The sequence below is a fragment of the Odocoileus virginianus genome, chromosome 3 (genome assembly GCF_023699985.2).
Source record: "Odocoileus virginianus isolate 20LAN1187 ecotype Illinois chromosome 3, Ovbor_1.2, whole genome shotgun sequence".
Taxonomy (NCBI): Eukaryota; Metazoa; Chordata; class Mammalia; order Artiodactyla; family Cervidae; genus Odocoileus; species Odocoileus virginianus.
In genome coordinates this window covers 35,162,635-35,173,587 of record NC_069676.1, presented here as the reverse complement: position 1 = coordinate 35,173,587, position 10,953 = coordinate 35,162,635, and the positions used below count along the sequence as shown (strand labels likewise).

Sequence of the window (10,953 nt, the reverse complement as noted above, 5' to 3'; positions counted from 1 at the left end):
GGCTGCCGCCTCCGCCCTCCTAGACCACCTGAGGACAGGGCCTCCCTTTGCTCAGCCAAGGGGAAGTCCCAGCTGCTGGGGCTGGACCACAGGCCCCACCGTGCACCTTGTCCACCCACCAGCCCCCAACCCCACATCCCTGCCTAAGCTGGGCTGCAGGTGGCCTTCACGTCCCCTCCCTGCCCCCACCTCCCACCCACCTGTCCAGGTGGAGTTTCTGGGCCAGAGTCCGCCAGTCGGCACCCCGACTGCAGGGCGGGTCCAGGCTGGTAATGATCTTCTGCCGAATGAGGAAGGGGATCTTGAAGGCACTGGGGCCCACTAGGGCTGGGACCCCCCCTTCACTCTCCAGGACCAGCAGCTCAGCAAATCTCGTGTCCTGGGAGTGGGGAAGGATGGAGGTACCTGTCAGAACTTGCCCAGCCCAGCCCACTGTTCCTGGTGCTGTGGGGGGGACGCTTGGACTACCCTAGGGCACACATGGGCACTGTTGCTTCTGGGCACCCACCATGGGCCAGGTTCCTGCTCCCTGGAGTGTGGAGGTGCAGCGACCTGCCCATAGTCACACAGCCAGTGAGGGGAGGAGCCTCTGACCCCATTCTACTCTCCGCTCCCTAGTCACCCCTGCCAGCCTCTGCTGACCACTGAATTCCCTGCTCTCCTCGCCATCTCTACCCTCCACACTGCTTCTTCACTGTTGCCTCATCTACCTCGCACTCATCCTTCTGAGCCCCAAACAAGCCCCTCCTCTCATGGAAGTCCTCCAGGGCCCCCAAACCAGCTGTGTCCCCCTCCCGTCCTGTGGCTCCTCTTCACGGTCCCTGTCTACCTCTGTCTACATGTGCATCTACACCTCCCTCCTCAGGACACTTGGAGGAAGCTGCCACGCGGTTTCTAGGAGGTGGGCTTGGGGGGCCACGTAGGCCCAGAGCGGGGAGCAGGTTATGCGGTGCAGCCCACCTTGGTGATGTTGAAGTTGACGTTGAAGCTCTGCCCATCGCCCTCCACCTGCCACACCCACACCTTGCAGGCCAGGTCGCTGGTGCTGGGGCTGACACGCTCCAGGGTGAAAGTGCAGTGCAGGTACTGCTGCGTGCCATTCCAGATGTGATAAAAGGGGATCTCCTGGGGGCAGGGGGGTGGGTTACGGAGAGGTGGTGTCAGGGGGGCCAGGCTTGGGTGAGCCGGGCTCCAAGCACCCTGAGTGTCCTCACCTGGTAGCTGACGAGGAGCTTGCTCTTCCACAGGGAGCTGGGCACATCGTGGATGGACAAGCGCAGGTTGTGGTAGCTGTCCTTGAAGTGCAGGACGCGGGGCTCCTGGATCAGCTGTCCTCCCAGCTGTTTCTCCATCTGTACCACCTCCTGCAGTGCCCCGGGTGTCAGCCAAGCCCGCGGGGGCGCCCTCTCTACTGCCCCCCTCCCAGGGCCGGGGTGGTCAGCCCTCCGGGCCAGCCTCCGTGTGGCAGGTACCTTGAGTGCGTCGTGGGTGTCGTGCAGGCAGTAGACTCGGATATTGTACTCCAGGGAGGTGCAGGCCACTGGGGCGAACAGGAGCAGCTTGAGGCGCTTGGCGGCAGCCACGCTGAGGGCCTCTCCCACCAGGGCAAAGCGGCCCAGCTGCTCCGTGAAGACGTAGCAGGCGCCGGCCTCTAGCTGGCAGTAGTAGAGGTGAGAGGGCGCCTCCTCACCCAGGTGCAGCACGTCCTGTGGGCAGGCCCGATGGGTCAGCTGGCGGCCAGCTGCAGCTCTGAGGACCTGACGGGTCAGCTGGCAGCCAGCTGCAGCTCTGAGGACCTGACGGGTCAGCTGGCGGCCAGCTGCAGCTCTGAGGACCCGACGGGTCAGCTCGTGGCCAGCTGCCTCTCTAAGGAGTGGCCAGAGACTAGGGCGGGTGCAGGGCCCGGGGGCCAGGCAGGAAGGCAGACTCCACTCTGAGCCCGGGGGGATGGGGGAGGCTTCGGGCTCACCTCCCAGCTGCCTTCGCAGGACTGCTTTTTGAGGCGCAGGCTCCAGCTCTCGGGGCTGGGCTCCCCACAGTGGTCCATGGTGAGGATGACGGGCCGTGTGAGCAGGACTCCGGGGGGCCCACAGCTAACGATGGGACTCAGCAGGGTCTGACAGCCAGCTAGGGGCAACCTCAAGTGGGGAAATATGGGTGGGAAGGGAAAGGTGTCAGGGGGACCATCTTGGGAGCCTGGGGAGGGGGCTGTGGAATTGGGTGGCACTTAGGGATGCACCCCGCTTCCCCTGCCCTCCCTTGGGCCAGGCCAGAGCAGGCCCCACCTTAGCGGGGCTGGGTGGGGGGAGGGCAGGGGCACCAGGGTGACAGCAGGTAGGGTCGGGACCACCCCCAGCCCCATCAGCAGGGCCCATGCCCACACCTCACGTCTTCCGGCTTGTGCAGTGTGAGGTAGATCTCGTAGATCTTTCCTCGGGGTATGGCGTCCGGGGGGATGAGGAGGCTGATGCCTGTGACAGGGGGTGCCGGGGCTTACCAGGGCCGCAGAGCCACCAAACGCCCCACTCTACCAGCCCCTCCCTGAGCCTCCTGCCGAGGACTGACTGGTGCCAGCCTGGGACTGCCAGGCTGGCCAGTGGGCACAAAGCTGAGGGAACTCATGTGGCCAATGCATGCCTAGTCAGCCTGGGCACAGAAGCTTCCCATGTTTCTGTAGGATGCTGTAGGGAGGATGCTGTACCACCCTCCCTCATCACCCACTTAAAACCTGCCCCGCTCCAGGATAAGCCCAGCTCCTGGTAGTTAAGGCCCTTGGCCCTGGGCCTGGCCTGCCCTGCACACTTGCTATTCTGAAGCCACCGCCCGAGCTGTGCCTCTGGGTGCTCATCCTCCTGGCCTCCCCGAGCTCCTCTCCTCTCCCTCCGCTCGGCCACTTCTGGGCAGGTACCTCGGCTCTGTCGCTCTGTGCTGGGTATCGGCCCCCTTGTGGGTGGGGCTGGGCCCTTTAACAATCCTGCCTGCTCTGGCAGCCCTCCCTAGTTTGGATGCCACTGCACACGTGTCCTATCTGGCTGATTCACCTTTGTCCCAGTGTCTAAAGGGGCAGCATCTGAAAGCATCTGCTGGGGCCCGGGAGGGAGAGCGAAGCCAGAAGTGGCGGATTTGCGGCTCCCGCCCCCTTCCTGCTCCCGTGTTGCCTCCCGGCGCTGCCAGGGCGGTGACAGACAGTCTGAGTGACCCACGTGTTGGTGCTCTGTGGCGGGGTATGCTCAGCCAGGTACTTATTCAGCGAACGCAAACACTTAAGGGAAAACCATGAGCCCTGCTCTCACGGAGCACTCAGCCCGCAGGGAGACAGGTGAGTGGACGGCAGCAAAGGTTGCTGGGTGTTGGGTGAGAGCAGAGAGGCGCACAGCCCCCCTGGCCACCACCCCACTGGGAGGTGAGGGGCAGATGGTCACTGAGCACCCACTGGTGCCTGCCCTTTTCTAAGATCTTGACAAGGACCATCTCCTAGCAGCCCCCCTGAAGGAGACCATGAAGCAGAGAGAGAGAGGGAGAGCTGCCAGACCAGAAGAGGAAGTAGCAGTTAGGCCAGTGGGCAGGGGCAGAGAGGCCGTGTGTGCGAAGGGCAGCCCAGTGTACTTGGGTTCATGAAAGGACACCGAAGCTACTAAGTGCTGGAGAAGCGTGTGGGGGAGGGGAGGCCCCAGGGGTGAGTCCTTGTGGTTCTGTCATGCGGGCTTTGAAGGGGAAAGTGGAAACTCCAGAAAGGGACATGGTCAAGTCTGGCTCCTATGAGTAAATGCTTGCAGCTGTGAACCAGACAAGAGGCAGGTGTGTTGGCCGAGGCCAGGAGAGGCCACAGGAAAGACAAGCAGAAGGAGGCAGGCAAAGTGGAGAAGAAAGAAGGATGCAATCGGTGCATGAATGAAGCTAGGGTGGAGACGAAGGGGGAAAAGTGAAGAAGAGCAGGAGGTCAAGGTGACTCCCAGTTTCTGTCTTGAGCAACTCAGACTGCACTGTCCCTGAGGTAGGGAACATGGGGAGGGAGGAGGTTCTGGGGGAGGGTGGGAGACGGTGCTGTTTTAGGCATGAGGAACCTGAGGTGCTGTGAGACATACAGATGGAGCTGCCCAGGATGCAGCTGGGTGTGCAATTCTGTCACCCAGGAGAACCGCGGAGGAGTGGGAGTGATCTATACAGACACGGCGACTGAGGCCGTGGAGTGGGTGAGATCAGCCGGGGAGAGGGCCCCGGGAGGAGCTCTGAGAAACACCTGCATTTAGGGAGCAGGCTCCAGAAGCAGCTGGAGGGGGACGTGGAAGTCTGGGCTATGCAGGGTCACTGAAACTTAGGGAACAGGATGTCAGGATGGGAGCAGGCAGTCACACCAGGCACTGTGGCTCTTTCTCAGATGTCCTAGGGGTTTCCGTGAGGGGCTGGGTGGAAAAGCCCCTGTCCGAGTGTTTTTCCTCTGCTCTCTCTCCACTAGTGCCCCCCAGCTCCCTGGGGCCTAGGGCCCGGCACACACAGGCTGGCTGGCTGTGTAGGTGAATGGCAGCAGTCCTGCGTCCTTGGGCAACAGAAGGGAGACAGCTCTGGCCTCAGTCTCAGTGCCAGCCCAAAGACTGGATCCTCTCCAGTACTCTGTCCTCTTTCCTTGCTGGGCTGGCCCAGCTCTCAGGCTGAGGCTGAGAGGCACTGGAGGAACGTCAAGGCTGTCCCGCCCTCCTCCAGGAGGGACTCATGCTAGCCTTGCCTCCTAGAGCTCCCTGGGGGGCACCCTGGGGGTGTTACCCACCTGTATTAGGGATCATCAGCCGGCCCCCGAGGAAGTTGAAGGTCCCATAGGCCATGTTGCTGGTGCCGCGGGGCAGGGAGCGGAAGTAGTTCTGGGTGGAGAGGCGGGAGACGAAGTCCTCCGCGTCCGAGGTGGGCGAACTGTGGTGCAGCGTGTGGCGGCCGCTGCCCAGGGGGCTAAGCAGGTGCCCGTTGGTGAGCTGGAACTTGGGGCTGGGCCCATCTTGCCGGGGACACAGGCTGCCCTGGTAGGTGGTGGTGGTGGTGCTGAGGTCTGGCTGGATGGTGAGCAGATGGGGACTGTCTGCAAGGATCAAGAAGGACTCAGAGTGGCACAGGGGCTGGGAGGGTGGGGGCGGCCCTGTGTGGGCAACTCTTGGCGTGGAGGCCCCGGCATGAGTGTGGGCGGCAGGAGCAACCCACCTGCTTTGCTGGGCTTGATGCTGACGGGCTGGAAGCCTGAGGTGAGGATGGACGAGTCGGCCACGTCCGAGTCCAGTCCCTCCTTCTTGCGGCAGTACACAAGAATGAGGACGAGCAGCAGCAAGAGGAGGCACACAGCCACGGCTATGAGGCCCACATAGAGGGCCACGTCCTCTGGGCCAGAAGCAGCTGTGGGAGAGAGTGCAGCCTTGAGAGGGGTAGGGGGCAGGAAGCCAGGAAGGAGAGGTCAGCAGTCTACACCCCAGGGGGATGGGGCCTCCACTCCTCGGGCATCAGCGCCAGGGAGTGGTGGGATGCTGGCAGCAAGGGGCATGAAATATCAGCACGCATGCATTCCAGTCCTGCATTTGCCACTGCCCCGCTGTGTCACTCTGAGCAAACGGCATGCCTCACCGGCTCAATTCATACTCAAGTTGCTGCTGAAGGAGAATGGAGGCAGGGAAGAGCCACTTCCCTGGGTGGCCTGGAACCTGGCTAAACCGGCTCTTCCAGGGCCATGGGGCCAGGGGCAGCTGAGGATGAGGGTGAGCTCCTAGGATCCCTAAAGCAGGGAATCTGCTTTCTGGGGCAGGGCATTGGGTTGGGGGATTCTGCCAATCTGATTCCTGGCCAACCCCTGGACCAGGAACAGGGATGCTGGGCTCTTCTCCTCTTCTGCCTCCCCCCAGGCCTGGGGCAGGGCTGAGGAGAGAGTGATTGACTGCCTGGAGAAAGCGATATTGATTTTAGAAGGGTTTTGCATAATGGAAGAAATGTCCATCAGAAAGGAATTGACACAGATAATTAGGTTTTTAATTGAAAGAATGGGGGAGGGTGTGTTCTAGAGAAAAAAAAATCCAACAGAGATCTTTAATTGTTAGTTATGGCCTTGTAATTAACAGGCCTCACAAGCCTGGTGTCCCCACAGGACTTGTATGTGCACTTGGGGGACGGGGCAGAGGTAAAACTGTAGGAGAGGACGGGAAGGCATTTGGGAGACGATCCCAGAAGCTTGGTGTGCACGGTAACAGCACCGATGTATGCAAGTCTCAGGGCAGGTATGGGAAGTATTGGGGTGTATGTGGGCACATGTTGGGTGTGTTAGGGATGGGGGGATCCCCCAAAGGTTCTGAGCTTCGAATAGAAGGTGCAGCCTGTGGCAGGGGATGGACTCCCTGAGCCATCACCGCCGCAGGGCAGGGCAGGGCCAATCCTGGCAAACGTAAGCGAGCTCCTGGGTGGAGGGGACTCACTGTGCACACAGAGGTCGCTGGTACAATTGCGGGTATCCAGGTCAGCGCCTTGGCACTCCTCGCCTCCATTGCGGGGCGCGGGGTCTGAGCACTCACGGCTCCGCCAGTGGGTACAGTCGAGCCCACAGGCTGACCACTTGCTCCACGGGCTCCAGCTGCCATCCACTAGACACAAGACAGACATGGACAGAGAGGAGATGGCATGGTCAGCCCAGGGAGCTATAGCCCAGGCTGTCTGCCAGCGTGGCCCTGCTGGGCAGCCGGACCTGGTGCAACGCCAGCGCCAGGGCCAAGCCTGCCAGTCTGCAAGCCCTCTGGTGTCCAGCGGGCCTGGATGACGCATGCTCATGACAGGAGGCACAATGACGCTGGGCCTGCTCGGCTCTCCCCACACCAGGGACCGTCTTGGCCCTGGGGCAGTGAGGGCCCTCGGTTGCACGATGACCCCCTGATCCCAGGCGTGGGTGGCTCTGCAGTACCAGGTTGGGCCCTGCCCCACATGGACTGTCCCTGTCCCGATGATACCTCGGACCCTGTGACTCGGCCCCTCCGCTGAGGCTGAGCCTGCACACAGACTGAGCCCTGCCTCCGATCACACTGAACCCCATCCTGGCCTTGGACTGAGCCTGGCCCTGCGTGCGGTTGGGTGGGATGGAGCCAATGGGGAGCAGGCTGGTGGGCACGATGGAGCCAGGGCACGGAGATGGCGTGGTGAAGAGCGATGCGGGAGGTGGCGGCCGCTGGTACCTGGGCACAGGGTGGCGCAGGCTGTTTTCTGGACATTCTGCCCCTCACAGAAGGCGCCCCCGTTGAGAGGCGCCGGGTTGGTGCAGCTCCGGCTCCTTTTCTGCCAGCCGCGCCCACAGCTGGCGCTGCAGACAGACCACTCAGTCCACGTCGACCACCCACCGTTCACTGGCCGGACAGAGAAGGACTGGGTCAGGGAGCGGGGGCTTCCTTGGACACACTGGCCCAGGGGCCAGAGCAGGAGGACAGAGGGGCTGTGAGCTAGAAGTGGGCAGGCTGCAGCTGGGCTGAGAGAAAAGCCCTGGAGGGGAGGCCACGCTTCTGCCCTTCTGCCCCCTGGAGCCTGGCAACGCCCACTCCACAGTCCCTTTCCCGGTGGGCACTGCAGGCGCTCAGGACAGCCAGCCCTAGGTGCAGCTCCCACACGGTCCTCCAACCCAAACCCCAGCCTTTTACAGGGTGACTCCCGTACCCCTTCTTCTGTCTGCTCCTGGGGGTGCCCGGGTCACTCTACTTCCACCCTGGGGTCTGTCATTTTTCTAGACTTCCATCTTGTCCCTTCATCTCCTCCTGCACCATGTCTCCTGACCACAGATAAGCCAAGGGATGGTCCGGCCACCAATAACACCTCTGTCCAGACAGGCCCCTTGGCTCCTTGACAGCCATGGCCAGCCCTTCCCCCATCCTTCCCCATCAGGCCACGGCTTGGTCGGCCCGGTCCTGGCTCTGCAGACAGCCAGCCACATGTGGTTGCCACGAAGGCACCCCAGCGCCTCTCCTATGCCCGGAGCCCTTCCACCCCGCCAGCACCGGGGCCCACCATAGACGATGACAGCAGCGGAGGCGCTGCGGCGACGAGCCACGATGTTCTTGGCCACGCAGGTGTAGTTGGCCGTGTCGGCCAGGCGGGCCTGTCGCACCACCAGGCTATGCTCCCGTGTGATGTACACGTTGGGGTCCATGGATGGGTCCACGAGGTCCTCGTTCCGGAGCCACTCCACCTGGGAGAGGGAACCATGCCACTGCACCGCCTGACTGTGCTGGCCCTGCCCAGAGTGAGCGTGGCCCCTGGGTCGGGGGTGGGGGGGGATCAGCCTGGAGGGCTGGAGGGCTGGGCAGGGCGGGGCTGAGACCTGGGAGCACTGCCCACCTGGAGCGGCACCGCAGCCCTGCTCACCTCGGCTGGGGGGATGCCCTCCGGTGGGCGGCAGGGCAGCACGATGCCCTGTTCCAGCGACACCTCCTTGGCCAGGGGCTCCTGCTCAAAGTTCTTCCGCAAATCTGGGGGCAGAACAGAAGCGTCCCCCTGGCTGAGTGCCTCACGCTGGGTCAGCCTGGCTGGTCCTGCAGAGATCACGGCACAGGCCAGGAAGAAGCGTCCAGTGCCCGGGGGGAACGTAGTGGGTGGCTGGGCGGCACCCGTAAGCACTCCCTCCAGCCGTCAAGGCAGGACCTGAGGATTTCTACGGGACCTCCTCCCAGGTGACACCCTGGGGCCCCTCTGCCCCAGACTCACAGGCAATGCGGATGTAGGCCTTCTGACTCTTGGTGGTGCCCGAGGAGCTCCACGCCACACACTGACACCAGAACTCCTCCAGCCCGAACACCTTCTCCACCTGCTGCCTTGACACGTTGATGCGGACCTCCATGGAGGGCAGTCCTGAGAGGGGCGGGGCGGGGAGCAAGGGCCGTGTCTTGCGTGTGGTCCTCAGGGCCCAGTCCCCTGCGGGGTCCCTGCACCACCACACACACTCCCTCCGCTGAGCAGGAGAGTGGGCGTCACTGGGGGCAGCCCTCTGCCTGGAGAAGGGGCTCCTGGGCAGTCCATCTGTATCTCCTGAAAGTCAGGAGCGGGTACTTGGTCACCCAAGGCCTATCTCCCTGGAGCCAAAAAAAAGTCAGGAAAGGGGTTTCCTGCTATTTCAGAGACAAAGTCACGGAGGAACCTGGGGCAATGGAGGCTGACCTCTAAAGGACCCCAGGCAGAAGGGGTGAGGCAGACAGGCCAGCCCAGGGGGACTTTGTGGGTAAAAACCAAAGGTAACGAAGGATCTAGGGCTTCCCTGGTGGCTCAGATGGTAAAGGATCTGCATGCAGTGCTGGAGACCTGGGTTCAATTCCTGGGTCAGGAAGATCCTCTGGAGAAGGAAATGGCTACCCACTCCAGTTTTCTTGCCTGGAGACTCCCATGGACAGAGGAGCCTGGTGGGCTACCATTCATGGGGTCGCAAAGAATACACCACTGAACTACTAACATGTTCACTTTCACGTAGTTATCTGGCTGGCCTCCTGGGGTTAGCAGGTAGATCCTGATGTGTGATGATATAATAACAGCTATTAACAAGATAATGACAGTGATTATGTAGTATGATAATAGACCCCTGGGGCTTAGACAGGGTTTCCGTGCTGGCTTATCTTCTCCAGTCTGCTCCCTTGGAGGTATTTGCTCCCATTCTGTGGATGGGGAAACAGAGGCTCATAGAGGCAGCGACTTGCTAGAGGTGCCCAGGGCTGCCTGCTGTCTGAATCCAGAATGTGTTCAGGATTCATGGGGGTGGGGGGGTGGGGTGCTAGGGGTGCCCCTCATACCAGGAGAAACGCTGGTGATGGGGAGACACAACCCACAGAGGGGAAGCTGGCTTGTGATGGGTGTCTGGGACCTTCTTTATCCTGCATGGACTAGAACGGAAGGATCCCTTCTCAAGGGTGGACACAGTACCCAGCCCCCACACATCTGCCACACCCAGAACCAGGTGTGGGGTGTCTTGGGAGGGTCCAGGCCTCTGAGGACCCAGAAGGGAGGGGGGACCCCAGCCCTCCTCCAGCCCTCTGGCCCTTAGCTGAAACCAGTGTCCCCAGGAGTGAGAAAAGACTGTTTGTTTCCAATTCCTCCTCCTCCTGACCCCAATTTCCCTCGGGTCACTGGCTTATCAGAAAGAGGGAGAGAGGCTGGTGCTTCCATTGTTAACAGAGAAATTCAATTAGGGCTGCCTTGCAGGAGGAGCAGCGGCCCAGTTGAGCAGGCAAGCCAGGAGGCTGTTTTCTGTCTTAATTTCTCTAACATGTCTTTCTCTGACCCCTGCCCAGACCCCTCCTCGTGAGTCTCTCCGGCTCCCACACAGGTCCCCAGATTTTTCCATCACTTGCCCTTGTCCCCTTACACCTTGAGTTCTCACAGGAGATGGGGGGCTCACCTCTGGCTGAGGTCGCTGTCACTGGAGATCCCTCCCTTCTGGGCACCGCCTGCCCCATACTCTGAGGCACTGGATGTGAACATCCTTAGGGGTGGGGTGAGGGCTGAGAGGTGAGAAGGGGTCCCTCACAGTGTCTGTGTATAGGAGAGGGGCCCTGGGCACCAGCTATCTGTCAAGCATCTGAGAAGGAGCTATGCACCTACTTGGGGGTAGAGACAGGGTCCTCCCTCTCAGCCTCTGGGGTTAGTGGTAGGAGACTTGCAGAACATTCTGAACCAGGCATTTTTCCTCTCTTGGTGGACAGGTCTATGGAAGGACTGCTCCGTCTCCCAGGGTGGTGGGGGGAGCTCACGCACCACCCAGGCAGCTTAGCTCACGGAGAACAGCACTAAATTTAAAGTGCTCCTATTTCTTTCTCCCTGTCTCCTCCCTCTTCTGTCCTGCCACCTCCTCCTCTCCTTCTTGCTGCCACAAATGAGGGCCAAGTTTGTCCACGAGCTCTAGATCCAGGCAGCGCCCTTGAGCCATGAAAGCTCTGGGGGTGGGGGAGACCCGAGCCGGCTGGGCCTTGA

At 61.5% G+C, this 10,953-nt stretch overlaps 1 protein-coding gene across 2 annotated transcripts in view; it reads right to left on the bottom strand.

Annotated features, from left to right (window-relative positions):
• The window catches only part of UNC5A (unc-5 netrin receptor A), a 64,869-nt gene that overhangs the window by 1,216 nt on the left and 52,700 nt on the right, over nt 1-10,953 (bottom strand). Inside the window, exons 3-15 of one of the 2 annotated variants that reach the window (XM_070465148.1) lie at nt 8,704-8,847; nt 8,365-8,468; nt 8,008-8,188; nt 7,188-7,355; nt 6,441-6,605; nt 5,188-5,376; nt 4,766-5,068; nt 2,384-2,471; nt 1,970-2,138; nt 1,473-1,706; nt 1,215-1,364; nt 961-1,125; nt 201-379 (exon numbers count right to left, since the gene is read on the bottom strand). In XM_070465148.1, the coding sequence (XP_070321249.1) occupies nt 201-379; nt 961-1,125; nt 1,215-1,364; nt 1,473-1,706; nt 1,970-2,138; nt 2,384-2,471; nt 4,766-5,068; nt 5,188-5,376; nt 6,441-6,605; nt 7,188-7,355; nt 8,008-8,188; nt 8,365-8,468; nt 8,704-8,847 (2,239 nt within the window). The remainder of the gene's footprint in view (nt 1-200; nt 380-960; nt 1,126-1,214; nt 1,365-1,472; nt 1,707-1,969; nt 2,139-2,383; nt 2,472-4,765; nt 5,069-5,187; nt 5,377-6,440; nt 6,606-7,187; nt 7,356-8,007; nt 8,189-8,364; nt 8,469-8,703; nt 8,848-10,953) is intronic. The other variant, XM_020874022.2, reaches the window with a different exon arrangement.